The 23,536-nt window shown below is 36.3% G+C and overlaps 1 protein-coding gene across 3 annotated transcripts in view; it reads right to left on the bottom strand.

Annotated features, from left to right (window-relative positions):
- Positions 1-1,206: 1,206 nt before the first annotated feature.
- Positions 1,207-23,536, bottom strand: part of TBK1 (TANK binding kinase 1) — a 31,062-nt gene continuing 8,732 nt past the window's right edge. For 2 of the 3 annotated variants that reach the window (XM_026092403.2, XM_064508563.1), the window contains exons 7-21: positions 22,161-22,271; positions 20,792-20,971; positions 19,118-19,314; positions 16,950-17,008; positions 15,118-15,209; positions 14,583-14,684; positions 10,375-10,453; positions 9,367-9,488; positions 9,166-9,242; positions 8,784-8,823; positions 6,471-6,572; positions 6,260-6,356; positions 5,066-5,172; positions 4,636-4,707; positions 1,207-3,812 (exon numbers count right to left, since the gene is read on the bottom strand). In XM_026092403.2, coding sequence (XP_025948188.1) covers positions 3,761-3,812; positions 4,636-4,707; positions 5,066-5,172; positions 6,260-6,356; positions 6,471-6,572; positions 8,784-8,823; positions 9,166-9,242; positions 9,367-9,488; positions 10,375-10,453; positions 14,583-14,684; positions 15,118-15,209; positions 16,950-17,008; positions 19,118-19,314; positions 20,792-20,971; positions 22,161-22,271 — 1,489 coding nt within the window. In that variant the 3' untranslated portion in view covers positions 1,207-3,760. Of the gene's footprint in view, positions 3,813-4,584; positions 4,708-5,065; positions 5,173-6,259; positions 6,357-6,470; positions 6,573-8,783; positions 8,824-9,165; positions 9,243-9,366; positions 9,489-10,374; positions 10,454-14,582; positions 14,685-15,117; positions 15,210-16,949; positions 17,009-19,117; positions 19,315-20,791; positions 20,972-22,160; positions 22,272-23,536 lie in introns of all 3 variants that reach the window. The other variant, XM_064508569.1, reaches the window with a different exon arrangement.

The following is a 23,536-nucleotide window of genomic DNA, read 5'->3' as shown; positions in this document are numbered from 1 at the left end:
GAAAAAATTACTGTTTAGACCACAGAAAATTAAAAGGAGAGCTGGAATGGTCATGCAGCCTTGCTGCTGGCTGAGTTCGCCACAAGAGCTCCCGCTCGTTAACCTGTTCCTAAAACACTCTGGTAATGGATATTACTCAGTTCCCAGAACAATCCGTTCTGGTACTTCGCTCTATTTACTGTAAGAAAGTTTTTCCAAGCTGAACAAAAGTCTAGTCTGGCCTTTGTTTCTTGCACTACAATTTATACTCATGATCTCTAGTCCTAGCACCACAGACATGCCTAAGACTGATCTTCTGCAACAGCATTTAGATAAATTAAGACTTCCATTCTCCCCTTCTTCTGATCTTCTCATTTTTAAGTCAACTCCCATTTTTTCCAGTCCTAGACCCTAGCCATTCTTTTTTTCTCTCCTATAGCCTATGATCAGGTAGTCAGTATCTTTCTTATCTTTATGGATAAGCCAGTTTAAAAGTGCTGGTCACAAGATGTGCTGATCACAGAGGAAACCAAGCTTTCCTCTGCATAGACCAGGGTCCGATTCTAACCCACCAGTTTCCAGGTCCTCAGCTAGAAGCCATCATTGGTTTAGCTAACCAAATTTGGCTAACCAAATCAATGACCGTGCCATTCCTAGAAGATTTCACTGTAACAGCAAGCTATGCAACTGCTTAGTAATAATTCTTTAATTTTACCCAAATAAGTCTATGTAACTGCAGCTTCCAGATCTTCCCTTTCTAGGCTTCAAGTTAAAAAAACAAAAAAGGAATCTCCTCTGTTCAGCCTCTTTAATCCTTGTCATAGCACTATATCCAAAATTATTCTGTGATTACCACTTCCATCTACAGTAATCTTAATTAAATTAGCACTGATTCAGCTCCACCAGTGGAATGTTTCACACACAGCAGGGACTAAGAATTTTATCACTGTTAGAACTAATTTGGATCAGAACAGATTTCAGCACAGTGGCTGAAAAATAACAATAGTAAAAAGGATTAGTGGCCCTACCCTATAGCCTATGTTAATGATTCTATTGTATGGGACACCTTCTGGACAACTGACTAATGCAATCTAAATAGCAATTGCTACTTCTGCCTTCAGACTTTATATTTCATGTGAATTTACGGGGAAATAAAAATTATAAAGCAACACTGAAGTTAACAAAAAGTGAAATTATGAAAAGACTTAAAGAACTAAGTACGCAACCTACAGTAAGTGGTTGATGATGTATTTAAGTCATTCACTCATGCATTTTCACAATTCATATGAAGACAGGTTTGTTCGAGTAACAGATAATTAACCTACTAATCTAAACCCCCCAGAACAGTAAACCATCTTCAGGAGAAAGGACCATATATTACTTTCTATTACTTCTTTAGACAAATCAGCAGAATGACTGACAGTATCAGGGCACTTATTTTGAACCAGTTGCATGGTACAATACACTATGCTTCAATGTGAATAATGTATTTCTTTCATAAGAAGGTAATCAGTAGATTATAAACTGATTACTTCAAGTTCCTTAACCAGTGTTTAGTTAAAATTACTTGAGAAAAAGTAATTTTAACAAGGTTAAGATTACTGATGTATCTGACAACACTAAAACCAGCAATGTTTAAAATGAACATAATATAAAGTAATATAAAACATCTTCAAACATATAAAAGAATGCCAGCACATATTTCAATATATTGCTACTACAACCAACTTTCCCTTTCAGACTGCTTCAGTATAAAGGAATTTGAAGATTACATACTCCAGCTAACACTCAATTTCCTTCAAAATTAAGAACCTTTGAAATAACAAACACAATGTTTTTTTTTTTACAGAAGTAATGTTGAAAAAGCCGTAAGATTTATGTACAATTTAAAAGCCCAATTTTTTCAACAGCTATGTATCTGTTTTGCTGACACTTACAGACTATGGACATGACTAAATGAATGTACAACCAGGCATTAAAACATTCCAGTTAGATTCAGATATTTTGAAGCAAACAATTAAAGAAGCCATGGCTAAACAAGGAAAAACATGCAACGGAACTGTTGCACTAGTTTTGCATAGCTAGATTTTTTTCAAAAAAGCTTGCAAAAGTATGAAGCTCATCACATGAGTGTTTGAATTTCCTTTTAATATTTGATCCTCACTAAAAACCCTGGAATGCAGGTATCTGGGATTTCCAGGCAGTTAGTATCCTCATCTTTTAACAATAAAAGAAGCAAGCAAAAATTTCATAAGTTTATATTTAAATATATTTGAAATATATTGGGTATGTTTTGTATTTTGAGAAAAGATAAGCATGGACTAAAAATCACAAAACTATCTGATGGTATCAAAGGTTACCACTCCTTAAGTTATATCTAGAAGTCTCACCATTAATTATGGAAAATTTTAAATATCCTGGAACCAGCTCTTCCTATATATGCAATACAGCAATCAGAAGGGCTACTTGGATACCACTGACCATCTGTGGCCTAGTTTCCACACAGAAAGAATGAGAATACTAAGTAAGCCCAGCAATATTTGAATGCTCTACACTTTAAAAAAAGATAAATACAACTGTGGCATTCAAACAAAGTGCGGGATGTTTTCGGAAGTTTATGGTTTTTGTTTTCCTCTTCTTGTTTCCTCTCCTTTCAAGTACTTTGGAGCAGACTGTTTCATTCTCCATCTCTACATGGATGCATGTACTATATGCATTACAACCTAATTATGTAGTACTAAAAGTAATACCTATTTATAGTGGAAAATAAACATACATAGTCTTAACAAATTCCCCCCCCAAGTTTAGTATCTCAGTCAAAAGTCAGCAGTGCACGTGATCCTTTTTCAAGATCTAGACAAGATCTGGATTAGACTTTTCTAATGTTCAATTACCACTGAAACATGATGCTATCCAGTTTACCGACTATTGAAAAATTCCCACAACACAGATTTTTAACCTTTTCTTTTTTAATGCCTGCAAACAGGATTCTGAAAAGGCTACTGAATTCTAAGATCCCACTTCTCTTGTGGTGAGCAACAAGATTCCAGGGAAATTCTGGAAATGCTGTACTCCACAAAAGGAATTTTTACATTTGACCTGATAACCTGAAGGATAAAATGCCATAATAAAGACCAGTCATATAATTACAGACAACATGGCACCAAATATGGACAAGGACTTGGGGGGAAAAAAAAAAGTGGATTTATTTCCCAAAGTGGAAGTGAACTAACAGTCTGGATGTGAAGGAAAAAGAAATGTATTTCCACTCTTTGTCTTATCTGCACTTTTAGTTCCTATTTGTGTTCATGTAAAGAGATCTTATTTAAGACAGTCTTTATGTTCCGTAAATGATGATCATTGTCATTCAACCAGCAGCCAAAATAATAGTGGTGATTAAAGGAAACCCCAAACACCCTTTACAGACTATGCATAATTTGCAGAGTTCTGAAAGTTGCAGTTCTCTTGTAATGAAGAGTACACTGAATTCTGAAAAAGGGGCAATATTCAAACAAATGTCAGCTTCATCCACAACACTTTCGTCTTTAGGATTTTGCCAGAGATCCTTCAATGCATAAGTTCCCTGCCAGGAGTAATTCTCTCCTAACATTGACAAAAAAGATATATTTCTTTTATATTTACATATTATACATATTTACATTTTTAATACTACAGTTGCAGAGGAAAAAACTGGGTACAGATTTATTATCTGTCTTTAAATGCTCCAGCAGTATTTTTTCCCTTCAAAAAATTTACAAGTCCTTTTCAGGTCCTTTGATAGCTAGATACAGTCCACATTCCGCAGGCCACCGTCCATAGTCAAAGCTCCGAATCTAAAATGAAAAAAGAGTATATTCTTAGCTGATTGAACAGATTCACATCCCAACACACACATTTTAATCTCATTATTGTAAATGAAAAGAAGATATAAGGAAGGGCACCATGCTTTAAGTATAAGACTGGGGAATAATTAAAAAAAACAAAGAACAAAAAACATAACCCCCCCAAAAAGTTTAGCTTGAAGCTAAGCTCAGCTCTACCAGCACTTTACCACAAAGCTTTTAGCAGATCATTATTTTTATATTTTTTACCATCATCATCATCATCATCATTAGAAAATTGTCCCACTGCTGACAGCTTCCATTTGCAATAAGTTTCTCAGAACCAAAAGTATTTCAGCTGTTCACACAGAAAAAAGCAAAATCATTGAAAACACTCTCCCAGTATTGTGAGAAACACATCAGCCTCTCTCTCTTCACTTTATGTAAGTAAACTGCAAAACTGCATTCGTTCAGACTGGTATAATTCCACAGTTGTTAAAAATGGTATCTAAAAGTGAAGAGTTAAAAAAAACCCAGTAGATTGCTGCAGAAATACTGGGTTTAAATTCAGAATTAACCTCTCTGTACAACAGATATTTCCATTAGCTAAACAGAAGTTACCTTAAACAAAAATGACATGACTGCTGTGTTAGAATGATTTTACAGTAATGTTTCAAAGAGAAAGCTTGTTACAACTCAGATCAGCACTTCAAAGACATGTTTACTGTCATCAAATAGATTATACAATGTCCCTTAAGTTGCCTTCTGGATCTACAAAATGTACCAAATTCAGGCTGTTCCCAATATCAGGCAAAAAAGGAGAATGACGGCTTGCCTTTCCAAAATGTGATTGTTCTCAGCCAGCTCTTTAACAACCCCTTCCATTTCCTCCTTTAGTTTCTTCATACTGTAGTAACAAGAAGCAAAAGGAAGGTTACAATTTTTATAGTAACAGTTATCTACTAAGGCCACTCACCACCACAAAGCTTTTAGCAACTTGCTATTACATGCAGAAGAAGGGAAAGATATCAAGTTGGTTATTCAGTAGAAGTGATGGATGATATCTTAGTGTTTTCCCCTACTAATTTCCACCACTTCAGCAATATAAAGGTTTTTTTTCTGCAATAAATACAAAGTTCCTGCTCTTAACAGAGCAGTCACTTAAGCTTTGCACTTACAAAGCAGTTAAGTCAACCATAACAAAATTTATTTTACATATATAATAGATAAAGAATGTTACATCAATCCAATTAAGAAATTCTTACCCAAGAGTCATTTCCACTAATGTGTTTGAACTTGGATAAACTGGATTCATTGCATGTTTCATCTCACTGGAAGCTGCAAACATTTTTTGTGGCAGAGCATCTTGTAACTACAGTAAATAAAAAGCAAATATAAATTACAAGGTAAGTTGTTACACATATCTTGGTCTCCACCTTAAAATATTCTTTAAATTCTCCATTGCCATGATACCTCACAAAATCATTACAGTGGCAAGCCACCTGATAGCCTGCAAGTTCAGCTCATCATGGCAAATTTTGTATTGATATGACCTATAGTTCTGATTTGTTCCATCTTCTTAACTGCCTTATATTTTGATAATAAACTCTCTGAAGGAGGGATTATCCATTTGCTTTGTCTGTAGATATCCTAAGGCAGCAGGAGCTTTATCAGTAACTGCCATCTGTAGTATTACCAAAACACAAACAAGTAGAACACTGCTTTCCACTGTTTCTTAATAGCTTCTATATCTATTAGGTGTTTTTTTTTCATTTACATTTCCTTGTTAAAGAATAGTAATTTTATTGCATGAAAGTGTTCTTTTGTGCACTGAGATTATTATTTTTTCTTTTTTTCTTTGATGTGGGGACAATGTGTTAAATTTGATGCTCACATTTCATTAACTAGGTTCCACAGGAAAGAATAACAACTCTTCTCATTCTCTCGATCTTGAGCTAACTCTAATAGTTTGCATTCTGCAGAATCGCTGTCCAAATGTTACAAAATATTTTCATTCATGGCACCAGTAGCATTACATTAGCATGTATCCTTGAGCCTCTGTCCCCAACCTTCAATATTGGAGTAATGTTTTTATGCTTCATAGCAGTATTAAAATAATCCTCTAGGTGCTCAGATACTATTATGATAGGAGCTGCACAGAATGTTTCTCAATGAATCCAAATCCACTTGCATAGATTTTTTTAGGGACTGCTAGCCCTACAAAAAAAAAAAAAAGGTCAGATTCAAAATCAGGCTGACTTCTATGCTACTCTTCCACCAGCAGTGAAGCTACTACGGACCATACTATAAATACTATATCCACGCACTCCTATATTTCAATACGACTGCATTAATGTAATTAAGACTCACTATAAACAACATTACTGGTAATAAGCAACATGGAATAGAGTTTTTTAGTTTTGCAAACAAACACTTGACATAATTTAGACGCATTCTACCTCATTTATATAATCCTGGTATTTGGATACCTCTTCTTCAATATCAAAACACTGGTTGCTGAGAGCGAGTAACTGTTTCCTTATATGAAGCATTTTCCTAGGAAAAAAAAAGTTTTATTTTAAAAACTTCCTTTTAAAAAAGCAGTGCTGCAGTCAACACTACCAAATATTAAAAAAAAAAAAAAGAAACCAAAAAAACCCAGCATCTTGCCTTGTCCAGTCCTCAGCCTTGTCCAGAAAAGTATCATACTTGCTGACACATTCATCTTTGAACAGAGCTACAGCTTTTGTAGCATGCAAATACAACTTCTGCCTGCAACACAGGAACAATAGGAACAATGTTGTTATACTGTTTTCAGAAGCCCATTCCTCTAATTTGCTTTCTGAAACTTGGAGAACAGATATATGGACTTAAAATCCCTTCAGATGGCTTTCATTCATGTTGTTGTAATGCATGAGAACTCAACATACTGCATGAAAAGACAGGTTATGTTTCAAAAATGGACCCTGGTAGGGAGAAAATGTTTTATCTGTAGCATTTAGTTTCAATTATTTGCATACAAACAATTGGTCAAATATCTTCTCCCAGTCAACATTTACCTGTGCAAGTATATTCAAAGAAAAGGAATTCTAAACAGAAAGGACAAACTCTTATTATTTTTTGTCTTGTACAGACACTTGCAGCCTTCATCATATGCAAGTAATTATTTGTGCTATGTGTAATATATACACAACACAAACGCTGTTTTGTGTGTCAGCTTAAATTTATGACAGGAAAAAAAAAGCAAGCAGATGGAGAGATAAGGACAGGAAACGAAACAAAAATTCAACACTGGTTAGCAATGCAGACAGTAGTCCCACTGTGACTGCCCTGCCATGTTATGCACTGCACCAGGAAGTGAAATTATGGGATGTAAAATATTCCAACACTGCTTCTGATATTTCACTAATTTCACCCTTGCTAGTGGAACAAAGTTCTTAAATTTCATTTTTCAGATCAGCAGAGCTCAAGCTACAGCATTGCAGAACAGCAGGTACTTTACACAAACCACTGCAGTTTCTCTCTGGGGTCAATCAAGCAAAATTGGATGTAATTAGGATCTCAAAGGTACCTTAACAATCCTGAGGAGATACTTGTGATAGAAAATATATCGCTATTCAAAACCATGGAAATGAAGCCTATTTATTTAAAGTTTTTCATATATTAATGTAAGGACACATTTTGATTTTTAGAAAAAGGCCTTAAAAGCCCAGTTTGCCTGAGGGAGTGCAGCTTTAAAATGAGCTACAGATTGTGCCCCTATGCTGGCCAGTTTTCCAACCATACCCTTAAGAACATAAGCCTTGAAATTCTCTCTTATGTTATTAAGTTCAGTCCCTTGCTATTGCAGGCAGTCATGTCCAAGTCACTTTCAGTTTATCAACATCTGCCTTAAAATCAGCTAGTTTCTTGCCCTTGATGTCCTTTATTTTAAGGGGATGTCTCCTCTACCTGACAGTTACCCCATTTAGCTTTCTCTAGGGCAAAATCAGGTGACATGGTTGGGAGATTATCAGTGTCTTCTGCAAGTTAGCCTTCTGTCAGTAACTGTCAGTGAAGCTACTAGTGGTAGCAACAACTAGAATTTTTAGAAAATGACACAGGGGTGTCTAAATTCATATAGCAGCAAGCAGACTCTAGAGAGCTACTCCGTTGAGCAGGCACGAGGAGAACAACTCAGTTACCTAAACACAGGCATCTAGCACCACTTGAGATGCACAAGGATATTCTGCCCTGCTTCCAGCTGTCCATCCAGAAAGGTCCAAGTCTCCCATTTGTTTTGGGTCGTACCCATCAGTTCCATAAGCATGCCAAATATCTTAGGACAACTGATACAGTACTAGGTACCTGCCTGTGAGGAACTGAATTGAGCCTGAGACATCTGCTGCAGGATGAGCAGAAGAGCTGATTACATTTGCTCAAAAGCTAGGGGCTTTAATGGGAGCCCGGACACTCAGGTTACATATAGATGCTTAATGTAGGCACCTGTCAGAAGTATTAAATTCTTTATAGAGGTGAGAACCGCATTAAAATTTTTTTACCTGCTGTATTTCCTGGAAGACTAAGTCACTCTATAATGTAATTTGACTAACCCATATTTTATTAATCTGAAGAAAATTATCTCTGCCTTAGTTACAAAGTCACTTAACTGCTATTGAGGGTTTTTGTCTTCCTAAGAAAAAAAAACACTAATAATGTTTATTTCCTAAAATACAGTTATGTCCAGATAAGGTATTAACATCTACATTTAAAAGGTGTATCAGCACAGGAACTCCACTGCCAGAAAGCATCTCATTATAATATGTTGGCTCTCCATGCATTTACAATGTTTGAAGGAAATTAAAAATAAGTCCATGTCCTAAAGAGCTTGTAATTTAATAATCATTGACAGAAGAGGTTGTTGCCAATAGCACCTGAAGGACCTGCAAGCAATGATGATGCTTCCTAAAAGTAACTTCAAAATGTAACTTCAAAAACACTTACTTGTCAAACTTGTGAATTTGTTCTTCATTATAAGGAAGCCCTAGGATTAAAGCAGATAACGAGATATTGCAGTTGAATTCTGTTAACTGTATTTATATAAAATTCCAATATATTTACACATTTTCTATGTGTTTTCCTCCTCCTGTTCTTGCAGGTAAGAGGCAGTAATTTACTTTTTTCCAGTGGTGCTATTCAAATTTCTGAGACTAACTGGTCTTCTATTCATCCAGGCTTTAAGATAGTACTCAACAGAGACAGCACTTACAGACACACTCACTCTTGCTGACCGTTTCCCCATTGCTACCATAAATAGCCTACTAGATCAAATACTGACCTGTCCTTTACATTACAATTTATGTTAAAAGTAAATTGAGTTACTTACTACGTTCTGCTTTGTCTTTTTTGAACTGATAATAAATATCTGTGATGGAACATAGCAGTGCCTGCAGCCTCTCTGGACTAGAATGACAACAGGAAGAAAATGACATTTTATATATAAACTTAAGTGCACATTGATGAGTTTTATGAACTACAACTCAATGTAGAATTCAAAATATATTAAAACAACAAAACAGTTACTTACTTTCTGTCTTTTGGATGCATGCCTTCCTGATTTGCCCAGGTGTCAGCCAGTAAACCACCAGGAGAAAGTTTGTTTTTGATATCTTGAAGACTAGTTTCTATTGTGCCTTGAGAGCTGGAGAGCTATGTAAGAGCAAAAAAGTTCAATCTTACCACTAGCTAAAGCAAAAAATTACTTCAGGCTGGAAACAGACCAAGTACCTGACTACTATAAACTCATTTGTTTAACTGATATTCATTATAGGAACATGCCCAGTCATGTATAGAAAGTCTGCCCAAGCTTCTCTAAGGGCAGGTAAAATATGGCACTGTTAAAGAAAGGATCTTCTTTGAAGCTGGCATTCCCACTAATTAATATCTGTTTTCTTTTGAAGTCCTCAACAATAAGTTTCTTCCTTTCATATATCCTCTACTTGCTTCTACACTTCCTCTTTCAGTTTATTAACAATTCATACAATGACTATTCACATAATTCATAACAACTCTTATACTTCAAATAACCTCCAAAACAAAAGTGCATGAAGCACCTTTCGTTTTCTAGAATAGAGAACTTTATAGTTTTTCCCAGGACACCAGTGTATAAAGTCATTTTCAATTTTTCTTTACTTGTCTGAAAACATGATACAAATTTTAGAGTAGATCACTCTGAAGTGTGTGTACATGTACCATTTTAGAAAGCCAATGAGGTAGTTCAGTATTCTTCAAGGAAAGGGAAAAAAAGCCTCAAACTAAAAGATATATTTCATCACTTTAAATTTTTTATTGGAGTATTGTAGTAAATGGGATGGTACTTTCAAGGACTTACTATTTTCACTACACTGAGCTAACAACAGGATTTACTCTGCTTTCAGAAAAACATCCACATCTCAGCACTGGCATTTTAACAACCGCTGGTAGTCTAGAAATAACTATGACAATTCAAAATCCTTATTACCTGTGTGACTCTGTGTTTGGATTTTTCTCTAGAAAAAACATTTTGGGAATGACACTGGTTTTGTAAGATACTCACACGCAGTAGTTTCCCATGTATCTCTGAAATTTCATCCACTTCTGATGTTTCCAGGTTGATCTGCATTAAATTCTCATATCTGACCACAAAAAATCATAGCACAATAATAAGAAAATGAATGAGTGCTGTGAATACACTCCGAATATTATTTGAATCTAAAGATTAACAATAACTACCACCCTCTTTATACAAAATACAATATTTATCCACCAACCATGAAAGTCAAACAACCTTACAGGGCATAAATAACACAGGAAATATTTTAGTTTAAAAAAGTCTTTGAATTTTTTCATACGTTTGAACTGTTTAAAAAAAGGCTTTAAACTTCTGTTCCTAATTTCTTTATTCTGTTCTCGTTACTTTTATTCTACTGGCAAATAATCTCTCATCGAGTAATTTTTAAAAGGTTACCAAACTAAAATTACTTAAAACAGTCAATAGCAACACACCAGAACTAGTAATCTAGTGCCAAGAGATGCTTTTCTTCGGAAACTTATTGGAAAGGTTGAGTTAACAAAACCTTATGGGCTGGACTGCTAGCACTCCCTGTTCATACTGATACTTTCCACATGACTGTAATTCAAGTGCTAAACAGATCAATGAGAAGACTTTTAATGCTGAGTCTCAGGCAGGTTTTTTAACACCATCAAAACAGCTCAGCTATTTTCAAAATGATACATTCTTTCCTCAAGCTGAATACTCTCTCTACTTATTCACATAAAAGTCATGCTGTGAAGCACAACCTAGAAAAGGGACAGCTTTTCCAAAGGACATGCACCCTTTGCTAACTCCAGGGAAGTCTTCTAAGTTAAACAAACTGAAAAACCTGCTCCTTCATAAAAGGCTGAAACAGCACATGCAAACACGTAAGAAGCAAATTTCTATCCATGAGTCCTACTCCAGTCCACAAGTGAACGTAATTTTTCTTCAAAATTGCTGCTCTGAATCACAGAACTGTTGAGGTTGGAAGGGACCTTTGGAGATTATCTAGTCCAACCCACCTGCTCAAGCAAGGTCAGCTACACCAGGCTGCCCAGGACCTTGTCCAGACAGCTTTTGAGTATCTCCAAGGATGGAGACTCCATAACCTCTCTGGGCAACCTGTTCCAGTGCTCTGTCACCCTCAGTAAAAGTTTTTCCTCATGTTCAGGTGGAGCTTCCTGTGTTTCAGTTTGTGCCCACTGCCTTTCATCTTGTCACTGGGCACCACTGAAAAGAGTCTGGCCCCATCCTCTTTACACCCTCCCTTCAGATATTTATACACATTGATAAGGCCCCCCCTTAGTCTTCTCTTCTCTGGGCTGAACAGGCCCAGCTCACTCAGCCTTTCCTCATATGAGAGATGCTCCAGTCCCTGAATTACCTTAGTGGCCCTGCACTGGACCTGCTCCAGTAGCTCCATATCTCTCTTATACTAAGAAGCCAAGAACTGGATACAGTACTCCAGATGCGGCCTCACCAGGGCTGAGTAGAGGGGGAGGATCACCTCCCTCAACCTGCCGGCAATGCTCTTCCTAATGCAGCCCAGGATACCATTGGCCTTCTTGGCTACAAGGGCACATTGCTGGCTCATGGCCAAACTTGTCCACCAGGACTGCCAGGTCCTTCTCTGCAGAGCTGCTCTCCAACAGGTCCGCCCCCAGCCTGTACTGGTGCATGAGGTTATTCCTTCCCTTTACTGAACTTCATGAGGTAAATGAGATGCTGTTGAATGCACTGGAGGTGCAAACTGTAATCTAAAGCACAGAAATGATCTCTTCTGAAATCTAAGTGGCCGCCTTCTGCTGGGTCCTTGCAGAATGGGAGAAGGAGCCATCTGAACCAAATACAGATTGAACAAGAACCAGTCCTGTCAACTAGTGTAAACTGGCTCAAGGGACAATTTGGATTACAGCCCTGATGATCTGTAACTAGGCTATCTGTTGTCTAGCTTGTTATCAGCTCTGCTGGTTTCACTGTTCATGGTTTTTTTTTTTAAAGGAAGCATCTTCAAACCCAGATGTGTCAGAGTTGTTACGCATGTGCTTGACATGGATGCAGCAACTCTGACAAATCCTTGGTATCTCCAATTACTATACACAAGCTGTTCAATTTGCACATACCTAGCAGCTCCAACATGGCTTATATCTGTTGGAGCTATTCTACAAGCACAATGGCTCTACATGTGTGCATTAATCATCTTACAGGCATCTAGATTTTCAGACCAGTCTGGAAGCAAGTTTAGAGAATCTTGTGACCCAGACAGCATTCGGGGGAGACTGGGAGGAAAGACTATAGGAAAACAGGACTCTCCTATGAAAAGCCAGGGTATAAAGATTGTACCAGACTTTCTAAGAACAAAGCACCTTAAAGATGGAGCTGAACAAAGACACTATGATGACACTTGAAAAGATGCTGCAAAAGGTGAGTGATTGAGAACTGGATATTAAGTGGGACTGGGAGAGCTGAAAATAAAAAATCTGGAGGGAGGAAATATGAAACTTGGAATTGAACCACCAAATTCTCCACCCATCTCCTACAGACAGCATTTGATTGAAAGAGTCAGAGCAGAAGAGTCTGCCTACTAGAAAATATTTGCTTCCAGAGCTTGGAATGGATGACGACAGAAACAAGCATCACCATTCTTCTGCGGTCTTGAAACTCAGAATTCTTGTCTCTTTTATGCTAGAAGATAGCAATTCATTAGTTGACCCTTAACATAAATTTCACTATCATTAAAGGAAGTGCGCTGAAAAACTTCCTACTATATAGATCTAAATAAGTCCACACGGACAACTGCAAGATTCTGCAAGGCAGACCCCTGCCACTTGAATTAACAAAAATAGACAAACATAATTTAAAAGTCAGACACTTAAACAGAAGAGGAGCAGGAAGAGGAGTGGACTTTCTGTGCAGTTTACTTCTGGCCTCCTTATGTGCATGTACTGTGACAGTCAGAACGAGGTTCACATAGTACTTCTGCCAAAGGATCCATTTTATAGAGCTCTACCTCATTCATTAAAGACGAAAAGGGACTGCAATAAAAGCAAGAACACTAAGATAGCTGAAGGCTAGGCAAGTCATTTAAATCAGGATTTCCAGATTATAAGATTTATGTCTTTTATTTTACAAATGCTTGATATAGAACCAGTTTCTGATTTGCAAAACAAGAACTCATTGCTACAACTAAGGGTAATGGAAACTGTGTTTAAACATATAAAATAGTATATACTAAAGTAGTCTGAAAAATCATGGCCCGATCATCTCCATTTGACACCAGAAGTATCTGTGGATATTTCTGAACTTTATTTTTATGTGCTTATGTTCACAAGTTGTACAGTCAGAACAGTATCTCAGAGAGATACTTATCTCACAGAGCTAAGTCTAATAAACACTGATAAGGATAATTACTTGTTGAAGCATTGTTTAATAAGGAATACTAAAGAAAAGCCAGTGAAGAAAGTAATAATTCTGTTTTCAGAGTAAAAGTCTGAACAGCTTGCAGCAAATAAGCTGTTCACTAATCAACACCTGAAAGAAGGAAAAATGTTCAACAACTTTCCATTGAATATATGCTTAATAAGGAAGAGCTGACATGGGGAGAAAAAAAAAAAGCTATGCAAACACACAGGTAGAGACTAGTCACAACATATATGCACAACAGCTAAGATGGTATTATAGAAGCAACCCTCATTTTTTCCCTATGTTTTTGATTTTATAACCTTTACAACTTTACTAGTGCTCTCCTAATGCATATTTCTATAAATTTTTTACAGCTGTCGTATCTCCTATATGAACATTAAAATTCCTTCCATGCAAAAAGTGCTAAAGTCTTAAAGTTGTGAAAGTGGCAGTATTTAAATTCATCCTTAATAAATGCACACAAGCAAACTAAGTGACAAAAGCTGCATTATAAGGAAAGCTACTAGATTCTTTGTCTAGACTTCACTATAGCTCCTGAAGTCAACAACAGCAAATGAGCTGTGTCAGAGAGTAAAGGAGGAAAAAAAACATACACTACCCAATAGTAATTACTTCTTCTCACTAAGTAAAGGAGCAAAATTAACACTCAAATTTGAGAAAGCTGATTACTAGAGCTGGTGCTTAAGTCACTGCCATTAGCAAATCCATTCCAATTGAAATTTAATTTTCATATGGAAAAAAAATCTGTAAACATAACTTAAAATACAGTTGTCATTGAAGACAGAAAAATCAGTGCTTTTACTCACATTTTCTCAGCTCTCTCAATGTTTCTGCTGCAGAAATCCAGCTTGATGACAACCTCTGTCTTTCTATGAACCATTTCATTGTAATCGTCCTTGATTATTTCCCTAGAAAAGCGAAGCACTAATATATAATAAAAAGCATTCAACTGCCATCTTACCAGCAATCAGTAATACAATAATGTATCTACAGTTATGACTGCTAGTAGGAATTACTATCATTTAGAATTACATTAGCAGTACTGTCATACAAGACTATCTTGTGCAAGCCACTCAAGTTGTCCCTGCATGTTACTGGAGATTATACTTAAATTAACCACAGGAGAAAGTGAAATTGCAAATGCCTAAAACTTCCTATCAGACAAAGAGATCTTTGTTTCCTCAGTGTCAGAAAAAAAAGAAAAATTTCAAGACCTCTCATTCAAGGAGAAAAGGAAACCTCCTAAGGTACTAGAAGATCACAGAATTATGTATTGACAACCAAGACATATTTCAATTAAAATAATACATCATGCTCTCTGAAACTCAGTCAATTGCTTACGTTAGCCATCGTATTCCTTTTCTCATCAGTTCATGGTAAAGCAGCAAAGAACTGGCAACTCTACAGGCATAACACACAATACCTGTTACTGCCTGGTAGAAAAAAAAAGCAACATTAGTACTAATCTAGTATTCTCTTAACAATCGTTTCAAGTCAATTAATCACAACAAAGCAACTCAGATTAATAAAAGAAAGAGCAACATGAAGATGGTAGTATAAAATGCAAAACTTTGCCCAAACATTAGTGGGAAGACAACCAAACACTCATTATGGAGGCAGAGCTAGATGTGGTAATGAATTTTTCCAGTTATGCTGGAATATCAGTTAGGGATGAAAATAAGTCTCTTATGAACAAGAATGACTCCACTTAATCTTGGGTTTACTTTAATTTTCTGGAAAGTCACAAGTACATTTGTTCAGTAGTTCAGGTATTAAACACATACATTAAAAGACTCATAAAAATGATAAATTTCTAAATCCTAAGGTTAGGACCTCTCTTCACTCACCTAATTCTACTTACAGCCTTGCTGCACCATTTAGGAATTATAATTTAAAATATTTTAAGTAACTAATATCAACTTACAACTTTATTTAATAGTTTGAAAGACTTCTGGCTTTCAGAAAAGCATATGCTTTTAAGACTACTCCGCCTGAACACAAGGCTCTTCAGCAGCCAATCTTTTATGGACACACTATAAATGATTGCCACAAAGTCAACTGGCAATGCACATTCAGTTGTTTTAGAATAATGACAAAAAATGAAACATCCACTACTTTTCTCCCATAGAGATTCTGAACACCTGCAAGAGAGGCAACTGAAAATCTACTCTCCTGCAGAGTCCTAGAGATTCCTCTCTGTGAGAGAAAAATTAATTAATGTTATCTTTCTCATGCTAAGTTCTTCTCTGTCTCAGGGGAACACAAATCTGTTACAAATCTGGCTAGCTTCTGGACTCCAAAAAAGCAGGAGGCTACTCCTTGCCCCACATTACTGCATTACACAGTAACAAAGCACTGGGACTTTAAAAGACTGATTTTTAGAAATCAATAAAGATAAATAATCTTTCCACTGCATGGATTTCTCAGTAGATAATGTTTAATGATTTTTTCAGAAGTATGTATGGATAAAGTTAAAGTTGATCTAAATACTAATTCCTAAAAAAAGTCAGTCACTTTCACGTAGAAGACAAGCTCTTTCAAATGGATAAAAAGTTAAAATTACGGAATCAAACAAACCTAACATGGAAAACACTTCAGTTACTAAAAAATGTATTTAGAATGATCTAACTTCAATTATTTGTATTTTTTCTGGAAAAACAGATTATGAAAGACCATCTGTTAATTGACTTTGCTCTAAAATATTCATCTCCCCTTAGTAAGAAAGTTAAGTGAAAGTTTATTTTAAAACTGATGGTACTAGTAAGAACACATTATTTTCAAATGGAAACAAACCTATTAACATAGATAGCAAATAAAAACAACTCTCCCCTTGACTGAAGTAGAAATTTTATTTAAGTAATGACTTGGGGAAGCAGTCATTGTGTTTGATTTCCAAAGCAAACAGTGAAATAAAGTTGGAGAATTACATATTTTAGTGAGAAATAACATCACATTTAAGCAGTTAAGTAAATATTTTGTAAATAAAGTCTGGCTTTAGCAAAATATTCTTTCAGAGCACTTGTTAACAAATAGTAATATATACATCTCTGGCAATCAGAATCCTTACTACCATATTAAAAATAGTTTTATTAGCACTGCTCATTTGAAAATTAAATAGCTTTCATTTCAGTATTGTTATCTGAGATGGCTATATAAAATAAATAACAACTCACTTTAGCCATACTGGCATCCCCATCCAAGTCATAACGTTGATGTACTTTAGGAAGTAAGACTGAAATATAAAACAAATATATCTGTATTTTCTTATTTTCAGTAAAAGGCTTAAAGCGTCTTCATAAAATAATAAATACACTAGTATATATGTTAGAAATACTTATTAGAACTCACAAACACAACTGAGTCAGAAGTCAGGAATCTAAAAAGCATCCCATTTTGTTCCACTACCTAGAACACCGCTACGTGAGAAGGCCTTACTGGATGTCACCCAGCTCAGTATATCATCCTCCACAGCTGTCAGTAGCAGAGGTTTAGGGAAGCATACAAAAACAGGGCAAAAGGTAATTCCTTCTCAGATTCTCCCAGCTTCCCACAATTTGTGGTTCAGAGCTTCCTGAAATCCAGTAAAATTTGTGTTCAACAAAACCCTTCATAGATTCCCCAACCCTTCCATGAACAGAAGCTTTCTGAACCCATCAAAACCTTTAACACCCACATCTTACAGCAAAATCTGCAGCTTAAGTACGTTTTGTGTAATGAAGTATCTCATCTTGACTGTTTTGAACCTGTATATGACAACTGAATTTGGTATTTCATGGTTCTTCTATTAGAAGAGAAAGTAAACAAGCCTTATGCAGCTTCTACATGCTACTCAGATGTCTATGAAATGAGAGGTCTACATGCTACTTCTCTGCTTCTCCTTCTCCTCCATCATCTCTTTCTTGGCTGAAAATCTTTAGTCTATTTAATCAGTTCTCTCACCAACCTTATTGCATTTCTAGGAACATATTTTAGTTCTTCTATTGCCATTTGAGAGAATAGGGAAGAGGGCCTAGAACTGACCTGAAACTCAAAGTTCAAGGTGAAGGCACACTGTAACTGCATGCAGGTGCATTATAATGCTTTCTTTTTTGCTCCTTGTCCATTCCTAACTTTGCATTTGCCATTTTGACTGCCACCGAGCACTGAGCAGATGTTTCGAGAGAACTACCCATTACAACTCCAAAGGCTTTTTCCTGAGTGGCAAGGCAGAGCAGTATTAGTGCAGAGCCCCTCAGGAAGTTCAGATTGTTTCCCCTTCACACCCTGTTCGTCCTCCTTACCTGCATGTACAGGCATGTTCATCTAATCTGTTACTGCCAAGCCTTTTAATATCATGTGATCCTGCCTTTGTCTTAACTCCTCTAAATAATTTTGTATCTTCAAACTGTCTCACTTCCTTTCTCCCGATCACTTTTGAATATGCTGCACAGCACAGATTTCTGCAAGGCTCCACTAATGATCTCTCGCCATGGAGAAAGACATTTATTTATATCCTTAAGCCCTATGTTTGTCCTCATGGGACAAACTTCCCTCTTATTTCATGGCTGTTTAGTTTCACTAAGACTCCTGGGGGCAGGACCTCACTGAATACCTTTAAAAAACCTAAGTAGCCAGTATCAACTGGATCTCCTTTGATCACATGCTCATTGACTCTCCCAGAGAGCTCTGGCAGGATATAAAAGCCCTGTTGATCCTTCTGCATGCTGGGTGAGTGCCAGGTGGCCCTAGCAGTCACTAGGTAGGACATACTGACAAAAGCAACATTGCTCCCTCAACTTGAGGCACATCCTCCAGCTCATCTCTTATAAAGAAGGGCTTCAGCGCAGGGGCTTCTCTATGCCTGTGATGAGTGCAAATGCAAAAACTTTATTTTTTTCTGCTATGGCATTATCTTCTTTAAGCAAAGGTAAGTGGTTAAGATCTCTGTTAACAGAAAGACTAATCACATTCAATAGAAAGAAAACAAACAAAGCAAAACTTGAATTTCCACTTAGCGAGAAGTGGAACCACAGAACCAGCTCTGAATGACATTCGATAAAGTTCCTTTCAACTCATGAAGAGTGGAACACTTCAGAAATCTCAGAACTCCAGATGCACCACTACCTCGTAACACAAAAATGCTCACATTCACAGCACTTGCAGTATTACAAGCAGCTGCTATTATTGTAAAAATATGCTGGATACTCAGCATTCTCAAGAAAATGAACTGCTTGCTTACAGTCAAATACCGATAGAGATTTTTTTGAAACACTACATCTAAGATATACCAGACATAAAACCGTAACAACCACAACTCTTTACAAAGGATAGCTCTAAGAAGGAGGAAATGACGTACACATACCTTCTTCATAGATTAATCCAACAATGCTCACAGCCTCCCTGCTTACTACAATGATGGGATTCTCCTCGGTAGTTCTGGGGAAGTGTTGTGCCAATCTGCCAGGCTCTAGTATTAAACGCCGACCTTCATATATCAGTTCTTGATTCTGAGATGGTATTTTTGTCTGTTTGTAGACCAACTCATGAAATATAGCAGCTCTATAATACAAACAATATATTCAGTACTAGTTAGATTCACTAAAATACAATAGCTTAGCAACTCATAGCTTTTGTATTATTTAAATAAACATCTCTTATTTCTGTTGAATTAAGAGTTGTTTTTAGACATACAGCATTTGATTTATAAAAAGAACAAACAAAAAAAGCAGTACTGCCTAAGGCTACAGCTTGTTCTGTTAAAAAAACAAAAGACTATTTCCTGCAAAATATCAAACTCTCCTCTATACCTCTGATTTTCCACCAAAGCACATTTTTGTAAATGTCTGTGTAAAAAAACTTGCTTTGACTTGAAGTCTGAAGGTCAGTACAAACAGGCAAGAGCAAAGGAGAGGGAAGAAGCATACTTCACTTTTCTCAAAAATACCCATTTCTTGAAAGAAGAGGTTGGTCTCTCCACAAGAAAAGGCCAGTGTTTTACATGTTAAACAGCACACACCTGAAATTCAACCTGGATGCTAACAGGTGGCCAGATTACCTCCTAGAACAGCATTGATTAGGAAGACCAAAGACACTTTGGTGTTCTATTTCCAGCAGACAATGGAGATAAGGTATAGAAAAAGATAATGAAAAAAGAAAAAAGAAAAACAAAAAAAACAACCACCATACTTAAAACACACTAACAGAAATGATCAGTTTGTCTCTGATGCAGCGCTAATATACTGTCACCTCTTAATATGGCATCTTGCATTTAAATAAAGATAAATAACAAAAATATTAGAAAGTAAAGTTCAAACAGCAATTAGAGGTACAAACAGAATTTATCTGCAAAAATAGTGCTCAGGCTCTCTCAAAATGCAAATCTCAGAATGGAAGAGAATAACTGGAAAAGGGCAGTACTGTATCTACAACATTTAATGCTCTCATATTAGAGAATAATTATTATTATCTGTTATAGATCTGTATTATCTGTTATAGAAAGGCATTTATTCTTATATCAGACTGTATACAAGACTTAACAGCTTTAACATCACTGCTTGATGATCATAAAACGAACTCCATATAACTCAGGATCCTAAACTTGCCACCTACAACTTCTCTTGGAAACCCTTTAAGATTTTTATGTCCAACACAGATGATGTACGTGTTTTATATTTTTGATGACAAAATAAGCAAAATGGTTTTGAACACACTCCTTGAAAAACTATCTTGCAAATACATGTATTTAATAGTAGCATATATGAACCTGGGGGGCTGGGCTGGTAAGACTCAAGCACTGTAACACATCAAGGATTAGTGTGTTCTGTCATTGATTAAGATGAGTTGATTCAGCCTTCAATTATTTTATTAGAAATATTTTATTATCAACAATACTTATCTGCACAGTGAATAAAGCCCATTACAACTTACACTTAGATAAACTGTCAAGGAAAGGCTAGTGAATTTGTAACATTGGTGATTTTGGGTCATAGTACTGTTGGACTGAGTAAGGAAATGAAAATAAAGAGAGAACACTTACGTATTATAGCTGTGAATATAAACTTTGTGCAAGGTCATCTGTTGTAGTGAAAAGATGTGGATTGTTATTCGGTGCAGTATGTCACTTGTCTCTGCAAAGAACTGGTCAAATCCCCAGCATTTTTCCTGGTCTGCTTCAAGAATATTTGCAAGGACAGGTGTGAGCAGTACTTGCAGACCCCTAAAGTACACCAGGAAGAGATATGGCAACTTGGATCTTCTCATGTTGCGACCAATTGTAATATTTCATTTGACCTCTCTTACGAATGCAAGTCTACCTTTAACACCTTGAACAACACTCCAGCTTCCCCCCCCGCTGAATGACAGAATGCTCATACTTTATCTATTTCCTTCTTAGGCCTCTCTACCAAATATTTTTTCTTTAGTATTTGACAAATATTCACAGATATTGGAAAAATGGCAAGCAATTTAAAAAGCTTACATCACAGACCTACAGTCATTTTCTACCATGGCTGGGCAATAATCGGTTACCCAGCTCACTAATAGCTCTGAATAAGCACTCAACAAGGCACTTCAGAACTTCTGTAATTTTAAAGTACTTAAGTAGTCTCAGATAAATAGGTGAATGAGTTATAGGAGTTTTATTTTTTTGTTTTTTTTTAAGATAACATTGTCATCACTTCCTTCATGTTATGACTGCTAAGGAAATTTGTTAAAAAGGGACAATAATCCTTAACATACCGAAGGTTGGATTACATTGGTACATACATTTCAGTTTTCCCTTTACACATAGCTTCCCATTACGTATATCAGCAAGAATTATTCTTTATGCCTAAAACAGTTTGCATGGTTCCTCCTACTGAGTATTATGAAATATTAAGCCAAAATATCAACAAATGAGATAAAATTTTGAAAGACACTATGTGACTATGCTGAATGCACTCAAATGAATTGTTTTCCGGGAAAAATGCAAGTCTCTCTGAACTAACTTTTCTTATTTAACTCCTACTGCCTAATCCCTAGAATGTTTGAAGTCATACTCTTGCAAGAAATGGGGGGTGTCAGCTCAGGGTTTATATGAAGCACGATGTGTCCATAACAAATCATCATACTCCTTTCTGAGGGTGGGTGGAGATTGGGGTGGAGAAGAAATAATAATAATCTTTCTTCTGCTCATATCACTTCAGATTCTTAGGTACTTATTTGTAAATTAGCAGTCATTAAACTAAATGGATAGTTTGGAAGAAAAAAACATTTGATAACCTAGTGATATACTCTATAGATCTACTGAAAAGTTCAAGGAAAACAGCTGCAGCAGCCAGACCTCTGTTCCAAAGACCCGATACTGAGAGAACAAGAAAAGCCTAACCAAGTAGCACTGAAACACTTGATGAGAGGTTCCAACTTACTTTGAAAGACTACAAGAAACAGGCATCTCCCAGCTCCACTCAATTGGTCCATTTTCTGCTTTCTGTATTCCAGAAATAGCTCCAGAAGGCTTTCCAGTGATTATTTTGTACCTGTGATGTATTACGAAAACAATGTAATCTTCAATTACTACCTCCTATATATAGGTCTAGGCAACTAATCCTCAAAAGGGGATCAATAATATAACTATAGATTCTGAAGTGAGAGTAAACATTAGGCTACTCTGTTGTTTAAGGGCAATGCAATAATTAGGGAGTTTAATTTACAAACGGACACAGGCAGGAGCGATGCTAAAATAGTAATCTTAATGAAAAGGAAACAATATGGGCTGTGCTAGAGAGGCAATTTTGTCCACCTCAGATTTGACAAAACTTTAGGAGACTTATTGGAAGAAGCTGAATTTTTTCCACAAGTGTTAATCAAAGTCAGATTTCCAAAGCAGTTCAGTTTAGGCATTTACCTGACTGATGTCTAGCATGTGACAAGAGATGACATTCAGCTACCAAAAAGTCACTTGGGGAGGAAGAAGAAAAGGCAATGGAAGGAATGAATATTAGCCAGGCTTTGAGAAGTTATTTTAAGTTGAAAACATCCAGTGATTTAGACAAAATTTGGTACTTGCCTAGCATCATACCTAACAGGCTAGTATTTCTCAGATTTCTCACGAAATGAATCAAGAGCTATAGGCTTTTTCCAATAGAAAATTTAAATTGTGTTCCTCTTTTCGGAGGATGAGTTCCATACAAAATATAACCCAGTTCCTTGCTTCTCCATCAGGCATATAAGACAATAACAAGAACACCTGTGGGAGAATCATAGGATGGGCAGTTCCTTAAACTAAGAAAATGGGAGTCAGCTATGACAAGGACTACCAGTACAAAGGGGGTATTGGCAATTTAAGAGTTCCTAAATACCATCTAACTAGCTTTATTTTTAAATACAATATAGAAGAAGAACAAAATAGAACTATATTATGATGAGACAGGAATGGAATCCACCTAGCACATCACAGACGTGACTTCTGTTTCATGTTCAGGATCTCTCTCTGTTATCTTCAACTACGGTAGCTGATTGTATGAAATATTAAGTAAAAATATGATTCTGCTACTAATAAAACATCAATTTCATGAGTAGCACATGCACTACAAGACTTTCTGAAAGGACAATCATTCAAAGGACAACAAAAATTTGCAGCACTGAAAGAACACATTTCAGAATACAACAACTTAGTCTGAATATCCAAGTTATAAATGCCACAGGGCGACAGACCAGGCTGGTGCAATGGTGAAGGAAAGATGTGTGAAAAAACATCAGTATTTTAAGCGAGCTCTGACATTTAATCCTTAATGTCCCACAC

Source organism: Dromaius novaehollandiae, chromosome 1 (genome assembly GCF_036370855.1).
Source record: "Dromaius novaehollandiae isolate bDroNov1 chromosome 1, bDroNov1.hap1, whole genome shotgun sequence".
Classification (NCBI taxonomy): domain Eukaryota; kingdom Metazoa; phylum Chordata; class Aves; order Casuariiformes; family Dromaiidae; genus Dromaius; species Dromaius novaehollandiae.
This window is presented reverse-complemented; position numbering and strand designations above follow the sequence as displayed.